General features: G+C 34.8%; 3 protein-coding genes across 3 annotated transcripts; 2 read left to right on the top strand and 1 right to left on the bottom strand.

Moving 5' to 3' along the window:
• Positions 1-5: 5 nt before the first annotated feature.
• LOC134229751 (syntaxin-18-like) lies at positions 6-11,596 on the top strand. The gene is made up of 11 exons (XM_062711538.1): positions 6-246; positions 513-580; positions 1,845-1,954; positions 2,238-2,315; positions 2,584-2,650; positions 3,068-3,180; positions 5,252-5,337; positions 8,148-8,206; positions 9,723-9,792; positions 10,324-10,404; positions 10,784-11,596. The coding sequence occupies exons 1-11, from the start codon at positions 94-96 to the stop codon at positions 10,877-10,879; spliced, it is 981 nt and encodes a 326-aa protein (XP_062567522.1). The 5' UTR covers positions 6-93; the 3' UTR covers positions 10,880-11,596.
• LOC134229753 (fucose mutarotase-like) lies at positions 11,481-14,901 on the bottom strand. The gene is made up of 6 exons (XM_062711540.1): positions 14,765-14,901; positions 14,552-14,620; positions 14,109-14,179; positions 13,818-13,919; positions 12,444-12,517; positions 11,481-11,738 (listed from the first exon to the last, which is right to left on the bottom strand). The coding sequence occupies exons 1-6, from the start codon at positions 14,844-14,846 to the stop codon at positions 11,687-11,689; spliced, it is 450 nt and encodes a 149-aa protein (XP_062567524.1). The 5' UTR covers positions 14,847-14,901; the 3' UTR covers positions 11,481-11,686.
• A 7,059-nt stretch (positions 14,902-21,960) lies between these two features.
• On the top strand, positions 21,961-24,322 carry LOC134229749 (tubulin beta chain-like). The gene is made up of 4 exons (XM_062711535.1): positions 21,961-22,108; positions 22,614-22,722; positions 22,843-23,198; positions 23,313-24,322. Exons 1-4 carry the CDS (start codon positions 22,052-22,054, stop codon positions 24,129-24,131), a joined length of 1,341 nt encoding a protein of 446 aa, XP_062567519.1. The 5' UTR covers positions 21,961-22,051; the 3' UTR covers positions 24,132-24,322.
• Positions 24,323-26,226: the final 1,904 nt, after the last annotated feature.

Here is a 26,226-nt window from a genome sequence, read left to right as displayed (position 1 = left end):
CTCTACTTTCGTTTTTAGGAGCATTCGAAACATTTCTAAATTTTGCCTTGTGATTGTGATTGTGTACACGTTGGAAAAGAAGAGATCATCGAAATGGCAGATATTACAAATGTTTTCAAAGCAACAGTGAAGGCTTTACGAACCAGAAAGAAATTTACAGGAGATGGACAAAAATCACAGACGTTTACTAATATTTTACCATCATCAAAGCACAAAGGCGACTTTGAAAAGAAAAGCAAAGAAGTAGTATGTTGACTTTCATCATATTTATTTTAAAATGTTAATTAAAACATGTTTACTGTTTACATGTGTACGTGGATGTATTGTTTTTTCCCAGAATGTATACTTTTCTATTGCAATCTGCTTCTTTTTAAATCCCATTATTTAAATCATTCAAAGAGTATGGAAAAGATACAATGTACACTGATGTAATGCCATGGGTCACCATATTGAAACATGTTTGTATACAATACTTCTATGTGTAAGTAGTATAACTAGTATAACTATTTTAGGTGCAGAGTATCACAAAATTGAAAGACTTCTTACTGGAACACAGGAAAGCCTATGTTAGCACTGGAGGGTAATTATTAAGACTTAGACTTGTAATACAATAGGGTGAATTCACCATGCATCGGACACATACCTTGCTTCGGACAACTTTAGGCAATAAACTCTCTTTCAACTTAAGAGTTCCGTGTATTTATTTGATTCTGTCTTAAAGATGAAAATTTAAATTTTTTAATGATACTGATTGTTATTATCATGTTGTGATAAAAATACTCCGATAATGGCCTTGAAGTTACGTCATATTTTACATCATCAAAGGGGAATAACCAGAAATTTATGATTTTGCAATTTTTAGAGTTATCGTTCTTAAAATTCGACTTCAACGGAACAGATCAGACTTTGGTGAATTTTATCAAAGATTGGCAACTTTACATAAATTTTAAAGAATTTTCCCTTCGATATTTGTATAATTCTTTTTAAAGCTGGTTTTTACTAGTATGTTCATTTCTCCGTACATCGGACACAAATTAACCATGCATCGGACACTTTCCGATGTAAAGGTAATCACGACCATTTTGATACAGAACCCTACTGACAGCTGTTTTTGTCGGAAATAGAAAATAAAAACTCTAAATTTTCAGTCAAAATACAAGTTATCCATATATGAGGTCTAAAATCTGACTCAATTTATTTCTACAAACCACAGTATGATAGCACATGAGAAAAAAGGCGCGAATTACCGCATTTCAAGCATTTTAAGAATTACTAAGGCAAAGTGAGGCTTCTTGAATCGTTCTACATTTGTGCAACGATATCGTCAATTATATTTAAGTTGAGGGTTATTTCTTAGATAAAAGATGAAAGTTTATCCATATCAAGGAATTCAAAGCACTGTCATGAAGGTATTATATTTTCCCAATTCAAATACCGTCTGTCCGATGCATGGTAAACAATGTTCGATCCATGGTGAATTCTGAGTTATTTTTAAAAACTCGATTTTTTATAATATTTTCTCAATAAAAAGCATATAATTGTGTCCAAAATTTATATTTTAATCACATACTAAATGTTAAACTCCATTTTGATAGTTTTCCGTCGGTAGCGATATCACTAGGACTTGTTGAAGTACAAGGGTATCCGATGCATGGTGAATTCACCCTATGTACAATTTATAAATGTACAGTGTAATTGATTGCAGTAATTACCATTACATGCAATGTATATAAAATTCATAACTTAAATATGTGAGGGCGTGTGTGTAACAAGTGCTTTTAATTAATATGAAATTTTTGATTTCTTCTCATTCATACAAAATAACTTATCAACACATTTTGTAGTCACCTGAGTGCAGAAACATCCAGCATGACAGACACGGAACGTGATAAGATTGATGAAGAGGCAGAGAAGGTGATCCACATGTGTCAGGAATCTTTGACTCTGATTAAAAGTAAGTTTTACAAAATTACTTCAGAAAAGCTACCCTAAAACCTCATTTTCTTGTAAGTTTTACCCTTACTAGAAAACAATTGGTACCTCAGTATTGGCACATTATAAAAATTTTTCAAGATATTCTGGGTGTCCAAGATATCGTAGTTGAGACTTAATATCCACAATTTCACTGCAAAGCAAAACAAAGGCCAGTTTAGTAAACATGAATCTGATAGGTTATTTGTCCTATGTTCGGCAATATCTTTATTTGTTTATTACAAAATTTAAATTTTCTCAAACAGACTTAAATGGCCGACTTCAACCTCAGACAAAAGAACACAGAGCAGCTGTCATCAAACTTGTAGATGATTATTTGAAAGGTATGCAGATGCAGAGTTTAAAGAATCTTTAGGAGTAGAATTTGCTAAAAAAAAAAAAATAACAAGTATAATAAATAGAATAAAGAGTAAAGAAATAAAGAGAATAAAGTACTCAAAACAAATGAGAGAAAATTGAAACACAATTTTGAATCAAAGAAATCTCAATGTATTAATGTAACACTTGTCTACTAGTACAGATAAAGATAATCAGAACTGAATCTTAATTTTCAAAATTTTATTTTTGAAATGAACATTTGATTTTTTGCAGTGGTTTGTAAACTTTACAGTGAGCAGAGAGCAGTGAGGGTGAAGAGGGTAGTTGATAGAAAAAGATTGTAAGTGTTATCTTTACTTTCCCCTGCCATAAAATTCCTGATTGTTTTATTATCTTTTGACCGATCACAATCACGTTAGGCCATAGTGATAACACTTGAACTTACATGTAGTTATTCACTGCTTTACTTTCTGTTTATTTGTTATGTCAACTTCTGAAACTTAAATAAATATGATTGGTGCTTCTCAGTGAAAGAAGCTTCCAAGAAAAATATCAAAAGAATTAGCATGTCTAGAGTAGACTTAGGACCCTCATGCCTAAAGGATTGAATTCCTTGTTCTTTTATATAGTCATAGTCCATGTACATGAAAAATTTAATACATGATGATATATGAAAGTTTTAGGTAATTGTCTTTAAGTAACAGAGCCTTTATAAACGTACAGTTATTTTAATTGTTAAATACATGTATATTTGAAGGTCAAAATTGGAACCTGACAAGTTAATAAAACAGAAACGACTTAACAAGCAGCCCTCTCCAACAGAACTTAACAACACTAATCAATCCAATGAACAGAGCCAGTCTAGTCAAGGTAAGAAATACTGACAAACACTAATCAGTCAGTGAACAGAGCCAGTCAAGTCAAGGTAAGAATTACTGAAAAGCACTAATCAGTCCAATGAACAGAGCCAGTCTAGTCAAGGTAAGAATTACTGACAAACACTAATCAGTCCAATGAACAGAGCCAGTCTAGTCAAGGTAAGAATTACTGACAAACACTAATCAGTCCAGTGAATAGTAGGCAGAGCCAGATTTAAAAGATGTTTTGGAATACTAGCTCACATTGACACTAAGCCATCTTATCCATGTTCAAGAAACCCAAACAATTATATTTTGTCTGCATGTGAAGGGACCTATACATGTATCATGCAATGTTTCATTTTTATACGCCCGTCTTAAGACGGGACGTATTATGTTATAGGCTTCGTGTCCGTCCGTCTGTCTGTTAGCTTTTTCGTTTCCGGCTCATAACTTTAATACTATTAGGACTAGGATTATCAAACTTTGTCATCTGATGCATCTTGGGTAGAAGGTGTGTAGCGCACAAAAAGTAGGTCGCTCTGACCTTTTATTAAAATGTTATAGCCAAATATGAAAAAATCCTTTCCGGCCCATAACTAGAAAACTATAAGACTTACAATCATCAAACTTGGCCAGTTTATGCATCTTAGGTAGAAGGTGTGTCGCGACCTATTTCAAGGTCACTGTGACCTTTAATTTAAGTGAAATTTTAAAAAAAATGTGTCTTTTTACTATTCATTTAAGCATCCCAAATAATGTAAGAGTATTGCACTGTCCTTATTAAAAAAGTGTTAAATCAAGAAAATACTTATTTTTTTAAGCATATACTTGACAGCAATCTATAACAAATATAATGTATGTTAGAGAAATCCTGCCTCTCCCTTGAGTGTAATTATCAAGCACTGGCCAAGAAGAATTTTGATAACAGAAATTTGCATGTCAAATTACAGAGAAATTAATGAGTTTTGAGTGTGAGGATCTAACTGATAGAGCATTGGTGTTATCTATATCCCTTGGGTATTGGGCAGATGGGTAAGCCTGTTGGATTAAAAATAGCTCTTGTTGGCTAGCCTAAGTTTTAAAATGAATTTGATGAAAAGTAATTAAAACTAATTTGATATTGCATAATAGACTAATCTGATATTATATAATATTATTAATTTAAAAACTAATTTTTAAATGTAGGGTGGGGTGGAATCGGGGGTGTCCATATGAATTAAATATTAAAACCTATCGGACATTAAATCTCAACCAAAAAAAAAATCTTTGAATATTTTATATGTTTAAAAAAATTATGGCAGATAGTGCAGACCCATTCATCTCTTGGTAGTAATGAGTAGACAAGCATCCAGTTAAAGATTAATTAATGAGTTCAATGCAGGAAGGCTATCTGATCAAGCAGTCTTATCAGTCTTATCTGTAACCTTTGGGGATTAGACTGAAGAAGTGCTGGTCAGTTTATAGCATATGTCATTTGATGGCCAGCCTTTTCTTTTAAAAATTAATTTGGTATAGATTAAGGTGTTAAGACTAATTTGATATTGTTTAATATGATGGGCATTTGACAAGTCACAACCAGCATAGAATCATGTAATATTTATTATAATTAATGCCTACATCACAGAGAATGGATAAATATTTGAAGGAATGGAAAAATCATGGAAATCTTAGAATCAAGGTTGACATGATTTTCTTGCACGCTAAACTGTTCAAGAAAATTGTATTTTTTGACGGGCGTATCATGCTTTGGCGCGGCACTTTATTTATGATCATTTTATACACATAATTAAAAGACGCAAAAAATTAAGTATTGTATGCTTCTGATCCCTGTGTCTTCCAACACATTAAACTAAGAGTTTGACATTTTAGTAAAACACGTTTCAGTGAAGTGTCATGGATGCATGTTACAATGCTGATTATTATTATTATGTGTAATTTGATATATCAGTTAAATTCATATGATATTTTAAAACAACTAGGGAAAAAAATCATTTCGATATATGTATGAATTCATTATCAGCCCATTTTTAAAAGTTTTTTTAAGTATAACACATACTTAAGAAAGTTGGGTTTTTTTTTAGAAGATGAAAAAACACCCACAAAATCTAAACATTCAGAGGAAAGGATGGAGGAAGAGGAGGACATATCACCGGAGGAGGCACAGATGGTAAATTACTGTAAAACCACGTATTTTGCATCTTCTTAAGCCAAAGTACAGTGTCTGCATATAGCTTGCAATATGATGTTGAAAGGTTGTGTCGGAGTTTGTTTTCCAACTATGCTTTACTAGAATTGGTCGATATTTTAACGAGCTACAAAATACAACAACAACTTAAGAATTCTCTTATCATTTAACTGTGGCCAGAACAGGAACTGATTTTATATTTGGTCCGTGTTATTTTGTGGTGTCAAATTTTCATTTTTAGCTCACCTGAGCTGAAAGCTCAAGTGAGCTTTTCTGATCACATTTTGTCCGGCGTCCGTCTGTCTGTCCGTCTGTCTGTAAACTTTTCACATTTTCGACTTCTTCTCAAGAACCACTGGGCTAATTTCAACCAAACTTGCCAAAAAGCATCCTTGGGTGAAGGGGATTCAAGTTTCTTCAAATGAAGGGCCAAGCCCTCATTCAAGGGGAGATAATTGGGAATTAATGAAAATTTGGTGGCATATTTTAAAAATCTTCTTCTCAAGAACCACTGTGCCAGGAAAGATGAAACTTATGGGGAAACATCCTCAGGTAGTGTAGATTCAAGTTTGTTCAAATCATGACCCCCGGGGGTAGGGCGGGGCCAAAATGGCCGATCAAAGTTTTACATAGAAATATATAGGAAAATTCTTTAAAAATCTTCTTCTCAAGAATGACAAAGCCATAATTCATCATATTTATATGGAAGCATGCTCAGGTAGTGTAGATTCAAGTTTGTTCAAATCATGACCCCCGGGGGTAGGGCGGGGCCAAAATGGCCGACCAAAGTTTTACATAGAAATATATAGGAAAATTCTTTAAAAGTCTTCTTCTCAAGAATGACTAAGCCATAATTCATCATATTTATATGGAAGCATGCTCAGGTAGTGTAGATTCAAGTCTGTTCAAATCATGACCCCCGGGGGTAGGGCGGAGCCAAAATGGCCGACCAAAGTTTTACATAGAAATATATAGGAAAATTCTTTAAAAATCTTCTTCTCAAGAATGACAAAGCCATAATTCATCATATTTATATGGAAGCATGCTCAGGTAGTGTAGATTCAAGTCTGGTCAAATCATGACCCCCGGGGGTAGGGCGGGGCCAAAATGGCCGACCAAAGTTTTACATAGAAATATATAGGAAAATTCTTTAAACATCATCTTCTCAAGAATGACAAAGCCATAATTCATCATATTTATATGGAAGCATGCTCAAGTAGTGTAGATTCAAATTTGTTCAAATCATGACCCCCAGGGGTAGGGCGGGGCCAAAATGGCCGACCAAAGTTTTTAAAGATATATATAGGAAAATTCTTAAAAAATCATTATCTTAAAAAATAGCAAATCCATGATTGGTCATGGGACTACTTATGGATTTAAACTTTACAATAAAAAGCCATTTTCTACTTTTTCCTACCCTTAGTGCTCAGGTGAGCGATGTGGCCCATGGGCCTCTTGTTTGAGGGAAAATAAGGGGATTTAATTACGTGATAAAAGGAAATAAAACAAACTTTGTGGGTCTCCTCATACATGTACTATGAAACAACAAAAATTAAACCCATGAAAATTGGTGATTTTACAGTATGTTCCCAGTCATGTGAAGACTTAATATTTAGACAAATGATTGCAGTGTGTCTCTTTTTCATAGATCTTTTGCGATTTAGCCTGTGGGAATTCTTGGACATAAAAACCTTGTGATTTTTTTTTAGAAGACAAAGCAACAATGTAATTGTTAGCTCACCTGAGCTGAAAGCTCAAGTGAGCTTTTCTGATCACCCGTTATCCGTCCGTCCGTCTAGCTGTCCGTCTGTCTGTAAACTTTTCACATTTTCGACTTCTTCTCAAGAACCGCTGGGCCAATTTCAACCAAACTTGCCACAAAGTATCCTTGGGTGAAGGGGATTCAAGTTTGTTCAAATGAAGGGCCAAGCCCTCATTCAAGGGGAGATAATTGGGAATAAATGAAAATTTGGTGGCATATTTTAAAAATCTTCTTCTCAAGAACCACTGTGCCAGGAAAGATGAAACTTATGGAGAAACATCCTCAGGTAGTGTAAATTCAAGTTTGTTCAAATCATTACCCCAGGGGGTAGGGCGGGGCCAAAATGGCCGACAAAGTTTTACATAGAAATATATAGGAAAATTCTTTAAAAATCTTCTTCTCAAGAATGACAAAGCCATAATTCATCATATTTATATGGAAGCATGCTCAGGTAGTGTAGATTCAAATTTGTTCAAATCATGACCCCCTGGGGTAAGGTGGGGCCACAATGGCCGATCAAAGTTTTACATAGGAGTATATAGGGAAAATCTTTAAAAATCTTCTTCTCAAGAACCACTGGGCCAGGAAAGAAGAAACTCATGTGGAAGCATCCTCACGTAGTGTAAATTCAAGTTTGTACAAATCATGACCCCCGGGGGTAGGGTGGGGCCACAATGGCTGATCAAAGTTTTACATAGGAATTTACAGGAAAATTGTCTTCTCAAGTACTTCAAAGCAATGATTAGTGATAGTATAGGAAGAAAATGTTTTTAAAAAATCCTTTTATCAAGAACAGCAAAGTCATATGCTGTATTAATATGAAGGCATTCTAAAGTAGTATTAAATTCAAGCCCCCCCCCCCACCCCCTTCAGTAAACTTTTCAGTTCTGATCTGATTTGTGTTTTTTCCTAGCCGATTTGCTCAGGTGAGCGATGTGGCCCCTGGGCCTCTTGTTAACTTCTTGCATCTGCTCTTTTTCTGCATTATAATTCAAGGAATAATTTTCAACTTTTTCATGATATCTTTCAGTTTGAGAAAGAAAATGCAGCATTATTTGAAGAGATGAGTAGTATGTCACAAGAAGTTGGGTTAGTAATGCTTAACATATTTAAATCTGTCTGTCTTAAATTGAATTTACTTCCCCTTGATGTAAAAACCATTAGAGTTTAATCTTGATACTCTGTATCTGCTTTTCACTAAAGCTTGGACTGGTTTTTAGCTCACCTGAGCCGAAGGCTCAAGTGAGCTTTTCTGATCACATTTTGTCCGGCGTCCGTCTGTCTGTCTGTCTGTAAACTTTTCACATTTTCGACTTCTTCTCAAGAACCGCTAGGCCAATTTCAACCAAAGTTGCCACAAAGCATCCTTGGGTTAAGGGGATTCAAGTTTGTTCAAATGAAGGGCCACGCCCTCATTCAAGGGGAGATAATTGGCAATTAATGAAAATTTGGTGGCATGATTTAAAAATCTTCTTCTCAAGAACCACTGTGCCAGGAAAGATGAAACTTATGGGTAATCATCCTCAGGTAGTGTAGATTCAAGTTTGTTCAAATCATGACCCCCGGGGGTAGGGCGGGGCCAAAATGGCCGACCAAAGTTTTACATAGAAATATATAGGAAAATTCTTTAGAAATCTTCTTCTTAAGAATGACTAAGCCATAATTCATCATATTTATATGGAAGCATGCTCAGGTAGTGTAGATTCAAGTTTGTTCAAATCATGACCCCCGGGGGTAGGGCGGGGCCAAAATGGCCGACCAAAGTTTTTCATAGAAATATATAGGAAAATTCTTTGAAAATCTTCTTCTCAAGAATCACCAAGCCATAATTCATCATATTTATATGGAAGCATCCTCAGGTAGTGTAGATTCAAGTTTGTTCAAATCATGACCCCCGGGGGTAGGGCGGGGCCAAAATGGCCGACCAAAGTTTTACATAGAAATATATAGGAAAATTCTTTAAAAATCTTCTTCTCAAGAATGACAAAGCCATAATTCATCATATTTATATGGAAGCATCCTCAGGTAGTGTAGATTCAGGTTTGTTCAAATCATGACCCCCGGGGGTAGGGCGGGGCCAAAATGGCCGACCAAAGTTTTACATAGAAATATATAGGAAAATTCTTTAAAAATATTCTTCTCAAGAATGACAAAGCCATAATTCATCATATTTATATGGAAGCATCCTCAGGTAGTGTAGATTCAAGTTTGTTCAAATCATGACCCCCGGGGGTAGGGCGAGGCCAAAATGGCCGACCAAAGTTTTACATAGAAATATATAGGAAAATTCTTTAAAAATCATCTTCTCAAAGATAGAAAATCCATGATTGTTCATGGGACTACTTTTGGATTTTACCTTTTCAATAATAAACCAATTTATACTTTTGCCTAGCCACAGTGCTCAGGTGAGCGATGTGGCCCATGGGCCTCTTGTTGACTTACAATTTAGTATTATCGGTAGTTAAAACTATAAAGATAATAATACAAATTAGGTCAGACAAAAAAAAATAATATTAGATCTGAACTGGATTGATAATGGTCAGATTATGCTCCTGCTGTGTCTGTGAATATTTGATTTTTAGATTTTATGCATTTTCCTTTACAGTCAAATAGAGGGTAAAGTCATGGAAATTGCCAAACTCCAAGAAATCTTCACAGAAAAAGTGTTAGAACAGGTTAGCTCCCTTTAACTCTTATACCATACCAATATTATAAAAGAGTCTAGATCGTTTTCTTATGATAAATTTTGCCTAGAATTATTCCCTTTGGCCGCCATCTTGTAGGGCAAAGTAGTGAATTTCCAACTTTAAACATGCATACCAGAAATATATGGGGGAAAATATTTAAAATCTGGAAATTATGAATTAATAGAGGCTTTAACAAATGTATATTCATATGAAAAACTGTGTTATCTTTACCTCAGTACCTAGTATAACAAATTGAACTTGAATAACAAAGGATCTGGGAATGTTGACTACAATATGGTGGATATTGGGAAATTACTCTTGCTTAAATCACCTCAATGGAAAACGATCTATATTCAGTATATCATAATTATGATATTAAAAAAGTGAATAAAAATCAATAGACTGAATGGCAACAAATCTCTAAAAACCATACAGAATGATTAAAATGTTTACTATTGAAATAACAAGAGAGTGTGTGAGAATAGCAAACCATATTTGTTTACTTAATTGCATTTTCAGGAGAAAGATATAGACAGAATTGAGCAGGTGGTTGTTGGTTCCACAGAAAACATTAAAGAGGGCAATGAGGAGATCAGACAAGTATAAACTATATCATATCTACACAAGTATAAAGTTAAATTTCAGGTGGTCCACAATTAAAACTGAGAGTAAACTCCATTTTGTTTCTTTGTAGTTCTTGTAAAAATGGATTAATACATTATTGTGTGGAAAATGATACACGTACTTCAAAGATTCTTGTTTAGCTAAAGATATGTACAGTAATAACTTTGACCCAAGGTCATTTTGGCAAGTTCAATGACAGATATTATTTCTGTAATATAACTTTCTTGAGATTAAAAATAAAGAGAGGCGAGTCTTGTGGCACACGGGGCTAGTATCACACTTTTTAACTGCAATTTTGGAATCCAAATAAAATCTAAGGATATATTTTGATTAACTTTCATATATCCTTTTTCAGGCTATGAAGAACAGTGCTGGTTTCCGTGTTTACATTTTATTTTTCCTCCTCCTACTGACTCTATCACTACTTTTCCTGGACTGGTACAACAGCTAACAAAGGGAGACAACTTGTATAGAAAAAGAATTCAAGCTGTTAAAGGGAGCCAACTTTTGTCCCCCAGTGTTATAATTTGAAACCTCACAGATGCCAACTTGGGAAAGTGCAATTTGCTTGCTGGAGCGTCCTCCTTATAGACAATAGTATTATTACTACTTTAGCCAGCTCTTCTTTTGCCTTTTGTACACCCCATCACAGAAATGATAACAATAATTTAGACAAGTAGTGCATTGTATTTAGTGCATATAACAGTAATTTTAAAAACAAGTTGCACTTGTATACTGTAAAATCACATATTTTCATGGGGTCAAATTTTTGTGGTTTTAGTAAAAACTCTTGGTTCGTGGGGATTTGAATTCGTGGATGAAGAATTGTTATTATGTATGTAACATTTTACATTTAGTGGTGGACATGAATTCGTGGGTCTCTTCATACCTCAAAAACAATGAAAATTAAACCCCCACGAAAATTTGTGATTTCACAGTACTTTGAATTGATTGTTACATATAAATGGCTTAGTTGTGGCTATTTCTTCCTCAAACAAATGAAGAGCTTTGTGTTTGTGTAATTTTGGATTTCAAGAAAAATAACACAGTAATTGTCTTTTCTTCGTTTTATTTCATAACATATAAATTGTTAAAGTATATAAAAAATTAATTTATATGAATTTGTATATTTGTTTGTACATGAAATAATTAAATAAATTATCAAGAGGATCACAAGATTTGATGAGGGGAGGATTTCCTATGAAGGATTTCCAGTGGTGTAATTAACGAAGGGAACTGGGAACAGATTGTCAGGAAATCAAAGGGCAAGGCCTTTCTTCAATATGATGTTTCCATACTTGGCCATCTCTCTGTAGAAAAGGGGAAAAAAAAAGAAAATTAAGTATCTCAACTGTTAAGTGTTCTAAAAAAGAGTTTATTGGTTTAACAATAATGGATTTGCTAAATTAACTAGAAATATGTCCGTAGGACATGAATGCCCCACCGAGGATATATTAGTAAAGCAACATGAAAATTTGTATGTGTATAAAATTTGATCAGTTTGGTTCAGGTAGGGCTTATAGTTACTAGGGAATAAAAATGTAGGTCAGATCCAGCATCTGAAGCAAGTCTGGTAGTGTCCATCCCTAGATGCATCATCCATGCAAGTTTGGTTCAGGCAGGGCTTATAGTTATTTGGCAATGAAAATATAGATCAGATCCAGCATCCGAAGCAAGTCTGGTAGTGTCCATCCTTAGATGCATCATCCATGCAAGTTTGGTGCAAGTAGGGCTTACAGTTCCTAAGGAAGGAACCTGCTCCAAAAACTTTAACCTGGTCACTCATCTGGAAAATGTAGGTCAGATCCAGCATCCGAAGCAAGTCTGGTAGTCTTCATCCCTAGATGCATCATCCATGCAAGTTTGTATCAAAATGTGAAGTTTGATAACACCGTCATGAATGGTATGTTTAAAACTGAGCTAAACACTAATTTAAGAAAAGTGAGGTCAAGGTCAAAGGAAAGGTCAAGGTCAAAAAATGTTGAAAATAATTAAAATGCATGAAATAGCATTACCCTGTGTGAACAATGGCATATGCTGTCTTGGCTCTTCTATAAAAGGCAAATCTTTCTACATACTCGATTACCACCTATAACAAAAACACATTTCACCAGGTCATTAACAACATTCATAAGTTTTTAGATTCCTAAATTGATTATACTATTATAAGCTAATGTATTCTATCTCCTTCAAATTACCTACATTACATCAGGTCTTATGTCCTGTTCTGGCCATGGGACCACTGACAAACTTATAATTTTTTTTTCATTCAAAGCACCAACCATTTGGACTTTCAAAACTCACTGACAGATAAAATGTAAGCAGAATTTAGGCAGTTAACATCTCATTGTACATACATGTATTACAGATAGAAAGGCTTTGTTAAAAGAATTGGCCGAGAGAGAGAGAGGGAAAAACTCAGGATTTTCTGTAAAAATTCAAAGAAAGTTTGTCAAGAGTCCAACAGCCATGAGTGGGCTAAGAACACAATGTTTGTGAGGATCGATGCAACAAAAATTGAAGTGTTCTCTTCACATGAAGATGTTCACTTCTATTTAAACCAATCAACATGCATACAAAGCCATGCAAAGAACTTGGCAAATATAATGACAATTCACTTGCAGAGACTTACGGAATACTGTGGAATCATTGCAATTTGTGGGAGTGCAAAATTATGTTAGTTTGCAGCGATTTTATTTTGTGGGTATTTTGCACTTACACAAGATTCAATGAATAAATATATTGACAAATTAATTATTTATGGACATGTTAACTGTTGGATAAGGGTGGCCAACAAAATCCACAAACATTGGTCCCCCAAAAACAGTAATGATTCCACACTATTTTTTCTTCTGTGGTAACTCTTTGAAAGTTGGCAGAGTTTATTTCTTGAACATTCTATCAGAATGTAAATTTTGCCAAGCAATAGGTCAGGAGCTAAGGAGGCCTAATATGCATGTAAATCTGTCTTTGTGTTTGTCAGTGGGCGGGGACTATTGAAATTGACATGGAAGGCTTGTGTAATTTAAATCTGTTAGTCTACATTTTTCAAAATCTAAATTTACAATTTTATTTCACAATGAAATGGAAATTAATGCACAGAATAACTAAGTTTAACTTAGTAAAGTATGCCGGGGACATCAATGATAGTTGGAAACTTGGGCTTTGCCCCTTATGCAAATTATCCCATGATTCCAACTATCGTTGATTCCCTAGCATACTCTACTAAGAAGACAGTGATTCCTTATGTATACTGTTTAAACATGAAGAGTTGATGATGGGGAAACTATAAGTATGCTGAGCAAAGAAATGTATTCAAAGCTATCAGATTTCCAGTGGTAACCTTACTGTCACTGATTTTCAGATTTATAAATAGACTAATGACATACACTGGGGCCCTCCCTGTTTCTGATAATCTCCTTGTACTTGCTCCACACGGGAATCTGTATGTGACTGTCTTTATCACTCTGGACTGGGTCCATTAAGGCTACCTAGGGAATAGAACAATGGGTCAATAGGACAGGTGTATTATGGCCCAGTCAATTTTTTTTTTTCATATTTGCGAAACTAGCAAATTTTTGTTATTCTTCAAATTAATTGCGAAAAACATCAGATTTTCCAATTTTATTTAAAATATGATATAATGGAACATGATATTTCTAACATCAAGTGTAACTTACTGAAGAGTCAACATACGTATCAAGGGGGAGCAACTGTAGAATTGCATCCAAAAGGGTAGGTATATCTAGACCTGTCAGAAAAAAATCACAATCTAATTAAAATGAGACTTCTTAGATCTGCGCCGTATTCACTCTGCGTAAGAGTGTATACATGGCTGATCCAAGAAGTCTCATTTTAATTCGATTCCAATGGAAAAAATCATTGATGTGAACATTATTTAACCCAGCAAATCATGAAAATTAATAAGTTTAATTGATTACATGTCATATACTGAAATAGTCTTTGCATAATAATTTTTATGGAATTTCCTTTTTCAATTGAATTTCTTGTCAGCATTAACAAATAAGAATTGTAAGGCCTACGGTGTAGATTTACTTGATTTAATTGAAATGTTCTTATTTCAAGATTTCATAACATTTCAAACGTTCTATAAAATTCTTACCATCTGCCCTGACTTCTATTGGGCCATCCCTGCATATAGAAGACGATGGAAAATGGGCATCAGCTAATACTAGAAAAAAGAAATTTCTGCTGGTTATGTATGTTTGAAAATGTTGAACAAATGTTTCAGACTTGCAGAGTAAATTCAAGTTACAATAAATAAATAAAGCAATTTTAAACAAAAAATTGTATTTTCTTTCGGAGAATTCAGTACCAATCTCATCTCCATGTCCCATGGACGCCAGAACATGCAGGAGCTGAGGTGACAAACATTTTGGGATGTTTTTGAGAGGCATTTTCTCTCACTGCCTATCCCTTTCTCAACACATACACCGATACAGAAGAACTTCGAACTTCAACTTGCAGTCAGAAGCTTTATGGTGTCAACAAACTAGAGTTACTTCCCTTTGACCGTGCAAAAATAGTTCAAGTAAGATAACACATTGTGCTTTTCTTTTTGGGGGGAAATTAGTTGTATGCCATGTATAGTAAATCAATTAATGAAACTGATATAATCATTGACAGTAAAATATTACTATTGAAAAAAGTGATACGTAAAAATTGCGAAACTAAATGATACGTTTTAACAGGGACCTATATGTCCCTGGTTTTAATTCAAAATAATTTGTTAAAAACAACAGAGTTGATATAATTTTTTTCTCCATAATACACAGTGGTGTTCTTATATTGAATATACTTCAAAAGATCTGATTCATGCCATTCCAGATTACTTTTTTCTTTCAAGACATGATTGAATAGATAATTTTACTCTCTCTCTCTCTCTCTCTCTCTCTCTCTCAATTAAGCGCGCGCATGTACGCCCTTTTTTTAATTTACTACTTTTTATTAGGGCCTAACAAATGATTATTTATTTTACAATTAAGTATACAAAGGTATATTTGCGAATGAATACTTTTTTCCAGGCACGTAGCTGCAATGAACGGTTTTAAAAGGGGGTTTCCATAGATATCCCACAAGCCAAAAAAAATTTGTCAAACAAACAAATAAAACAAAAAAAACAAAATTTTAAAAAATCAAGTTCAAATTTGAAAATTCTATTTCGTAAGGGGGGTGGGTGGGTTAAACCTTCCATTTTGTGTTTGGTAATTTTTAAATCAAATGATATAATTATAATCCTTAAATTGGCCATTGCTTAGCCTTAAAGTAACAAAATAAAACCACCGGTACCTAGCCTATTGACCAAAAACAGTTACATGTACTATGCTCAGAGAAAAAAAATTTGCCCCTGCCCTCTCCTTCCCGCGATCCACGAACAATTTTTTTTTCCCATTTAATTCATCAATTCAATTTTTATTGTATTCATTAATTTTTAAAAATAAATAATGTAATGAGTGATGATTGAGTATATTTGAATGATTTTGTTCAGAAATGGGTAAGAGGCCAACTTCTTTCAGTACCAATTTTTTGGAGCATAAAATACTCCATTCCCCTGATATCACTTTACTGTTGTTACAAAGTGGGGGGGGGGGGGGGGGGGTGGTGTAACCAGCCTTTCAATGAACATTTTCAACAGTAAAAGAAATGTTGGGGAAAAATCTGGTCATATGTGATTGATAATTGAAAAAAATCGATTTTGAAGAGTACGGGCAGGGAGTCCGACTCAGATCAGGATGTAAAAGAGATTCCACTTGCAGAGTTATTATATGTATATACATAGTATCTTAAACAAGCTAAGAGAGACTTAATTTGGACATCCTCTCCCCCTCCGATCGAAATAGGTTTTTCACGTTTGTGACTATTTTTCAGGCTTTTTCGAGTTCGGGACTCTTTTTTCGCTTGTTGGAACAACCGTGGAAAAAATTCCTGGATTTTGTGACTATTTTTCAGGCTTTTTCACGTTCGGGCTTTTTTTTTTTTTTTTTTTTTTGCTTGATGGAACAACCGTGGAAAAAATTCCTGGATCCGCCTGACATTTGTCTTAATAAGTGCTAAGGTGTAATGTACTACACACAACCTTAATTCCTCATTTTCCTTTAATGTCTATTTTGCGACAGTTTTACTATAAGTATGTTTCATTAAAGTTTTAGAAGTCAGAGAATTTTAAATTAACATCGGATTTCCAGAGTTCAAACTGCAGCTGTAACAGTAGGAATATCGATTTGAAAAGTATGGTGCAAATATGAATAATACAAATTTCCCAAGTATATTCGTCATATTCAAGTCTCTTGGGAAATTCATAACCGTTGTTATTTTATACTGGAGGCAGAGACTATCGTCCTTATATCTTTTTTAATTCAATTAGCCCATCTGAAATACATATATATGACTACTATAAAATTTGCACATTGATCCGTGGTTTATACAGTGTAATCAGTTCCTCTTTTCTCTCTTCTTTAGTACAAGTACAAATTTTATATTCAAGTGAATGCTATAATTTGAATAAATATCGATATTTCGAGCGTACGTGTATAAAACACTGTAGTAAGAAATAATTTAATTTTTCGGGGGGAGGGGGTAAAAAAAACTATAAAAAAGTTTCAAAGTTATCGAGGGGCACAGCCATAAATTGGCTTTGCTTTTTCTATCCTATGGTATATACCATTGAGAAAATTAATTGTTAACATCTCCGGTGCCCCTGCCTGGTCAAATGTCCTGTAGCTGAGAGAGGAGCTCTAAAGTTTAGGACCGGGTCTTCGATCTCTGTGTCTTTTTCAGCTACGAGATAAATATGAATAGAGCGTAATCTGCCACCGGGTATATAAAATATTAAATGAATTTATAAAACTCAAACATTATTTTTGATAAAATTTTTTGAAAGTATTCATCTGAGAGTGTGTGTTGGGGGAGGGGGGTGTTTGTATCTTGTTTAATGTCCCTCTCGAAAATTTTTCACTCGAGACGCCACCACTTATCGGTGGAGAGCTGCAAACTTTGTCCTATACTTGGCACTTACGGCCATTGAGCAGTGAGGGATCTTTTTCGTGTCAGGGCCTACTGTGTACACGGGACCTCGGTTTATACGGTCTCATCCGAAGGACCGCTCTCCACGTCCCACGGTGGATTTCGAACCCGAAATGTAAGGATCAACTCCTTACTTCGCGACCCTAGACGCTTTAACCACTGCTTCACGCGCGGGGGGAGGGGGGGGGGCGTTCGGGGTGGGGGTGGGGGTAGATTTCGTGTGTTTGAAAGTATACCGGGATTCATAATACTATGAAATCTAGGGAAAAGGAGATTGGGTCTTATGACTATGTATTTCATGCCCAATATATTAAAAATTATGACATAATGTATTATTCTGCATACAAAATAGATATGTACATGCTTATAATCTTCTAGCCTTTTATTTTTGTCTTTAATCCCTTTGAAAATCACATTTTTTAAATAACGAGTTAACCAATATTTGAGAACATATATATGAATCGTGCACTCGCGGGGGATTTTCACCTGTAGTTTAAACTTGTATACAAAGCGATTTGAAAAGTAATTCCTCTGGATTATCGATGACTAGGGAGCGATCGACTTTTGATATCGATCTGCCGCGTAGAATGACAGTGAACGTGAGCCAGTCGAGACTTGAGCGCTGAAAATAACATAGGTTGTTCGTTGCTAAGTTTGAAGTAAATGTGTACATATGTATTACCAGTCGGGGAGAAAATCCAAATGTTAATTCTTTCACTGGGGGATTTAATGCTTGCTAGTTTCTATTGAAAAGGGGGATTTAAAGACATTATACATTTTTTTTGTTAGAATTCAATTGTATATTTTGGCGATGTCTGTGCATAAATATCTCTCTCTCTCTCTCTCTCTCTCTGACGTGGATAAATTTGAAAATAAGTAAATTCATAGTACATACATTAATTTATAAAACTATTCAGACCCACATAATTTAAAACATGAATAAATACTTTTATAAATGAAGTTTACACAATATACATGTAATACATGTATGTAAAGCTTCATCGCGCAATTCTTCAGAAAACATATCACATATATATGTAAAAATATAGGACAGTATATATGAATGTCATTTCTTATACGTTTGGGGATATTGAACGTGTTAATACCCATCTTCTGAAAGAAATTAATTTCACCACACCCCATTGATTTACATGACTTTTACCAGGGACTCATATCTACGTCAATGTACATGTCTGAAAATTTCTCATGAACTTTTCATACATACTGTAAGCTTATATAGATATTGACCCCGTGTACATGTAGATATATATTTATATATAGACCATGTTACCAGATACACATGGTCAATTCTAAAATTGGACATGACGGTGCAGTAAAAGTATGGCCAACATTTTACTTTAGACTGGGGTACATTGCATTCGTGGGTTGCTACCAACACACCGGAGTTTGTCTGGTGTACAAAGTAAATAGATATCAATAATCAAGTTAAACTCCCTTTAACTTTTAAAGTTTTAACTCTTGTGACAAGAGTTATCATGTTGACTCGATAAGGATCCACCAATTTCTGCTAGCATTCTTATCTCCCAAATCAATGGGATTCATTGATTAAACTTGTTTAATTTCTTAAAATCTAAGTTGGATATCTATGTACACTTCATGGTCCCAAGTTACGCGATAGTTACATTGCACAACAAAATACGTACGGAGAGAGAGAGAGAGAGAGAGAGAGAGAGATTAGCAAACCGGTAAATTATTTCCCTAGTGGGGAGAAATTTGATTTATCATTTATTTTTAATTTCCTTTTGCTGAAATAAATTAAACTGTTCACATACACTTTTAAAAGAACTTATTTCACTCTTATCGCATACATATTTATGCATGCAGTCAATAGCGCTGAATAAATATTTCAGGTACATATTATAGACTTCTTTCAATTTCACGTCAAATAGATTTAGGACAGGGATCTTTAAAAACCACTTTTATGGGTGATAAAAACTCTCTTGTTTGGAGCTATTGATTTAAGTTCTGAGTTAGTGCCCAGCAGAACAAATAGAAAGTTCAGAAGCGTTTTTGTTAGATTGGAAATTTAATACCAAAAACGTATTTTCATTCTATACTGAACAAAACGGGTGTTGTTTAGCGACTGAATATACACTATGTCGGCATACAAGAAGTAGTATGTCATACCATAGCTCGTGGCTGTCAAGTCTTTACAGACAAACTTTCGTAAAATATTTTTTGCTCCGGCATAAATAAAAATACCAGAAGGCAGTTTTTCAGCGCACCTGTTGAGTCAATCTTCAAGTTTAACTTCTTGCAGAAGAAAATTATTTTTCTGAATATTATCTTAAACACCAAACAGCACGATAGTTTTATATATCTGTTTGGTTTGAGGAAGATTTTTCAGTTTTTCATGACCGAATGTTTCCTCAAAAGTTTATACCTTAATTAATTCAAGTATGTAATATGATTTTGTTTTCTGGGCGAGGTGTACAAACTGAGGAAATGAAAAATAAAAAATTCTCTCTCTCTTTTATGACCCCTCAGGCTTTGAATACAGGGATTTTATTTCTCTAAATACCACTCGCTTTATTTGCATATCAAACATCATATCGGTTCTCCGGGTCCATCAAATTTAAACCTCATATCAGACTTTTCACCAAATAAAATGTCGATTGTTTGTCTTAGTTCAGAAATATTTCTCCATGCCAGAAAATTGGTCGCGGATTTTAAATTACACACGTGAAGCGGGAGATGGGATAGGACTTGTATATATGTACAATAAATCTTTAATACATAACTTAATCAGTTTAAATAATTTAATAGAGAAAATTTGGACTGAGATTGGACTACGCAGCGTTTTAGTTATACTAAATCGGGCTTTTAATCAGATATCCTTTCAGGGTTTTGAAAGATAAGCCCCCTGATTACGCTCGTGTCATTTCATGTGTTAATGAAGTTGAACGTTGAGGTAATACTGTATTAAAAAATCTGATGACCCCGAAAAAATTAAGATCCTTTATCATCTGACAGACATTCTATAGTACACGACGACTGAATTTTTAATATAAAGGAAGAAGACCCTTCAAGTATTGAATTAGCAGTCCCCGAACAGACAATTGAACCCATGCAGACCTGTATATTATATGTTCAATAAAATGATAATTTCATGTCAATGTTGGTTACGTTTGATTCTTCTGGTAATTTTTCGGCTTAGCTGCATATAGGATTTTTATCTGTGCCAGTTATCTAAATCTTAAACTTTTCCTAATATTGATATATTTTATTTGTTTTATACAGTATTCTTTGAAAATAGCTAAAGTAATATAGATATTTTTTCTCTGATATAGATAGAAAGGATGATACGAGAAGACATATATAACAGAAGATTCAAATTAAATGTATAGTCTAAGAAACAGCCCCCTCCCCCCGATTTTTAGTCGTTCTGAACAAATTAAAACTTTATAACTCTTTACCAAGGACTTTAGTCAATATTATTATTCACATAATGTTTTAAAATATTCTCCGTGGTTTCAGTTTATTTAAAAATAATAAATGTCATGTTATTGGATAATAAATTTCATAATTAGAAGAGTCTGGTAGGTAGACAAAATCAGCGACAGAGTAATTTTATTTTATTGCTACATCTTGAATAAATATCTTAAATGCTTATAGACATGTCTAAACAATCTCGAGACAAATTAAATTCTAACCAAAGCCACGAACATATAAATTTACATTGGAACAACTATACGTTACGAATAGATCCAATAGACATTTCTTCAGAAGCAACGTTCACATCTGTTCACATTCTGATAGATTGATCAAATGATGATCTATCGTTTTCATGGATCAAAAGTTGCCAAAGACAGCAACACGCACCTTGTTTAGAATGAATGAAGATAACGACCAAAGATTTAAATGATAAAGATTTACAGTCGGGTATTTCGAGTTAAGAAGAAAAGAAATAAACCAACTAAATGGTGGACATTTTTTCAGATTGTTATTATTTTCTGTTTATTATTGGAAAAATTAAATTTAAATTAAACATTTTTCTATTTATTTGCTTATAATTTAAATTTAATTCTACGAAATAAACAGAGTCAGCGTAATTATTAAATTTTTAATCCTATCATAAGTAAAATCCTTAAAGTAAAACATTTATCAGAACATGTTTTTGTTTTGATACCATGTAAAAGTTTCAATGAAATCCGCGAAATCGTTTACTTGCCGTTTCTGTTGGGAACCTAAACAAAAATCGCTAAGCAACAACAATCACAATATGTTGAAAAATTACTCCGCATTTGAAATATACATTTCTTTAAAATGCTAAAATTCTCATAATTTTTTTAATTAACAGGTCCAAAATAATTTAAAATAAGAAATAAAATAAACTCTAATTAAATATCTGCAGAGAGGAAAGCGCAAAAAATGTTCACTTTATGGAAACTATTTTGTGTTTTAAATCAACCAATCAGAAAACGTTATATCGCGTAGGTTTAAAACCCAACGACTGCAAAGGTATATAAACACCGCGCGTTCTACTTTCAACTGTAGGCAAAGCTTCAAAGCAAAGTTCAAACGGTGAGCTAAGAGCTATATTTATTATTTATTCACAATGAGGGAAATCGTACACATTCAGGCCGGACAGTGCGGAAACCAGATTGGTGCTAAAGTAAGTGATCTTATCGAAAGAAAATATACATTTGTTCATTCATTAAATCAAATATTATTCGAGAAACATGGAATGTGAAAATGGCGCCGGCGCTCATTTTCTGGGGTGGAAATTCACTGAACCACACCTGCTCTCCCTTTCATTATAAATGCAAAATTGCAATGGAAATTTGTAGGGAAATTGTGTTTTAGAATATATTCATTGATGAGTTTTAGTACATAATCTTATAATCTAAAACTTTATATCATACATGTGTATAAATAACACGTGTTTATTGTACCGGAACGATCTTTTAAAAATTTTAAATTAACATAGCGTTTGAAAGTGGGGTGTCCCAACAGTCACTATGTAGGCCTAAATGTTAAAAGTTTCGGAAGGGGAATTCGCAGACAAAATCGATACTGCAAAGGCATCAGCAATGAGTCATCGTTAAATGAAAATGTTTATTGATTGCTTGTGTATTGTTGAGCAGCATGAATTACTAATGACACAATACTGTTTCTAGTTCTGGGAAGTCATCTCTGACGAGCATGGAATCGACCCAACTGGCACATACCATGGTGACTCCGATCTCCAGTTAGAAAGAATCAACGTATACTACAATGAAGCCACAGGTAATTTAATAATTTTAAAATCGTAAACGCGCTTTAATATCGCGATTCTTATATATCGATTTTTGAAGACTTGTTCCATGAGAATTTTAATTAAATTTTACTTTTTCCTTCCTTACACAGGAGGCAAATATGTACCCCGTGCAATCTTGGTCGACTTGGAGCCCGGTACCATGGACTCCGTCAGATCCGGCCCATTCGGACAGATCTTCAGACCAGACAACTTTGTCTTCGGACAGAGCGGAGCTGGAAACAACTGGGCTAAGGGACACTACACAGAAGGAGCTGAGCTGGTTGACTCTGTTCTCGATGTTGTACGAAAAGAGGCCGAAAGCTGCGACTGTCTTCAGGGATTCCAACTTACACACTCACTCGGTGGCGGTACCGGATCCGGTATGGGAACTCTCCTCATCTCCAAGATCCGTGAAGAATACCCAGACAGAATCATGAACACATTCTCCGTTGTACCCTCACCAAAAGTAAGTGTTTGAGCGTGATTATTGAACTTCCGCGGTTCTTTAGATGTTTTTAAATCTTTGAAATTGATTACGATCGACGTCATGACTTACCGCGTTCGTTTGATCTTATTTCAGGTATCAGACACAGTCGTAGAACCATACAATGCCACCCTCTCCGTCCACCAACTTGTTGAGAACACAGATGAAACATACTGTATTGACAATGAAGCTTTATATGACATCTGCTTCCGTACCTTGAAACTCACCACCCCCACATACGGTGACTTGAACCATCTCGTCTCCGCCACCATGTCCGGTGTCACCACCTGCCTCCGATTCCCTGGTCAGTTGAATGCTGATCTCAGGAAATTGGCCGTCAACATGGTGCCCTTCCCACGTCTGCACTTCTTCATGCCCGGATTCGCTCCATTGACCTCCCGTGGTAGCCAGCAGTACAGAGCCCTCACAGTCCCAGAGCTCACCCAACAGATGTTCGACGCCAAGAACATGATGGCCGCCTGCGACCCACGTCACGGACGTTACCTCACCGTCGCCGCCATGTTCCGTGGCCGCATGTCCATGAAGGAGGTTGACGAACAGATGTTGAACGTCCAGAACAAGAACAGCAGCTACTTCGTTGAATGGATCCCCAACAACGTCAAGACCGCCGTCTGTGATATCCCACCACGTGGTCTTAAGATGTCCGCCACCTTCGTCGGAAACAGCACTGCCATCCAGGAGCTGTTCAAGAGAATCTCCGAGCAGTTCACCGCTATGTTCCGTCGTAAGGCTTTCTTGCATTGGTACACTGGTGAGGGTATGGACGAGATGGAGTTCACTGAAGCCGAATCCAACATGAACGACTTGGTGTCTGAGTACCAACAGTACCAGGATGCCACCGCCGAGGAAGAGGCCGAGTTTGATGAAGAGGAGGGTGAGGGTGAAGAGGCCTAAACTGTGTCCTCTAAAAAGAACATTCTAGTCGCAGCAAGATCTTTGTGAAAAATAAATACTCAATTAGACCTACCATCAATGTCTTAAAATGTAAAACTTTACCATCAAAAGTATTATTCTGGACTTGTTATTTATTTAAGATCTGTTAGTTATTATAAAAAAAAACCAGAATACAAGACATCAAAAAGCTATTTTTCGTGTTTTGTTTTATATTGCAGACTAAGTACAAATTAAAATCCACCTTAGATTGATTTGGAGATAGGTTCCTTTACACGCACGAATGCGTTCATTTAGCTGCGTTAATAGAAAATTAGTCACGGAAGGAGAATTTTAAATGGAAGTTGAGACCATATATGTAATGATACCCCATATATCACCGACTGAATTATTAGGTGCCTTGGTAAACATGAATGCCTTGATTACAAATTGCATGTCGTCTGTGTAGAATTAAATGCATACAGTGTAGGTAAAATATTTGCGAGATTACTGGTACAAGAAAATATTCATGACTAAACATGTACCATTCATAACCAAAATTGCATTGAAATGTTGATAAAATTCCCACATAAACCCGAATCAAATTTTTCTTGATGCTGGTAAATAAATTTTTATTTGGGTAGAGTATAAACGAAACATCAAATGGACACCCTCCCCCTTTTTTCCCCCACAGCAGGTGAAAAGGATTGACATGTTGAATTTTCTGTTCAATTTCAAGTCAAATTGCACTGTTGTGAAAGTTGTTAAAATTATTTATTTGGAATATAGCTTTAACACCCCCCCCCCTTTTCAACATCTAATTTAATTAGAAATTCCTCTATTAAAAAGCCTTTGTTCACTTAGAAATGCTAGAACAGAAAACTTTGCCTTTGAAAAGTGCCTAGAACGAGTTGCCATTTCTTTTTGTGGAAGGGGGGGGGGGTGGAAGATTTTGCAGAGGTCAACAAAATAGAAAGCATTTTAAACACAAAACCATAGAAGTTTAAAAATACTTGGAAAAAAAAATAAGATTGATCAGATGTATTTTTTTCATTGCTCAAAGTTTGATGTTACAGTATCTTTTTTTTTCTCGCTGGTCAGATTTTTGAATAGCATTTACCATTTCTTATCAATTCTAGCAATAATTTTTCTATCCACGGTTAAGACGGATGTGCTTGGTCATGCGACTTGTAGCCTTGAAAAAAGTATAGTGTATATACTTTAGGTTTAAAAAGTTGGTATCCGTAAAATTTGTAATATCGGTTTTCAGTGTGAGGGTAAACTTATTTCTTTTTTTTTAATTATTAAAAATTGACGATTAGTAAAAAAAAAATGTAACAATGCTAAGATGTTAAGACCCCCCTTTAAGAAATATACTAACAGAAAAATCAACAAAGTGGGTTCAAGGTATCACTTTAATTTTTTTTTTTCGAATTACAGATTTATTGAATAGGCGTTGGACAATCAATAATGAAAGATGCATAATTTTTAGTCACAGACTTGCTTACAATAGAAGTTATCCCATATATTTTGAATGTTGTGTCATTGACCACTCATGTTCTGCCCCCTATAGAAATTATTTTTAAAAATTGTCTTGGTGAGCAGCATTTTTTTTAAGATTAGTGATACGAACTTAGAAAAAGGACACCCATGCAGTGTGTCTTTCGCTTCAAGAAAAAGAATAAATGCCACAAGAAAAATTTTAATGCGTGTATAATCAACATTAATTTGAAAGTGGAAAGGAGAGGGAGGAGGGCAGCCAGAAAAAAAATCAGCTTACCTGAAAACACCTGACAAGCAACCGCCAAGAAATTTTCATCTTTTTTCAACGAGCACCTTTTTTTCGGATGGGGGGGGGATGCTTCTATCAGTACCATTTTTTCCATACACTTTGTTACCCTTAATTATTCTTATTTGACTACATCACAACAGGGGGTTTTAATGAACACTTTCAATAGAAAAATGTGTCTTGAAAAAAAAGTTCAGGGGCAGCCCCCCCTTTCCTAATGCTACGTGCCTGCAGAAAGGGAAAGGGAGCAGAGCTGGTCCCTTTTTACCTAGAGAGACCTTCCCCTTTTTTCTTTTAGCGTACGAATAGGATCCTATCCACACAGACACT

The sequence above is a fragment of the Saccostrea cucullata genome, unplaced genomic scaffold (assembly GCF_032062105.1).
Source record: "Saccostrea cucullata isolate Sc308-1 unplaced genomic scaffold, CSIRO_AGI_Scuc_v1 ctg287, whole genome shotgun sequence".
NCBI lineage: Eukaryota > Metazoa > Mollusca > Bivalvia > Ostreida > Ostreidae > Saccostrea > Saccostrea cuccullata.
This window is presented reverse-complemented; position numbering and strand designations above follow the sequence as displayed.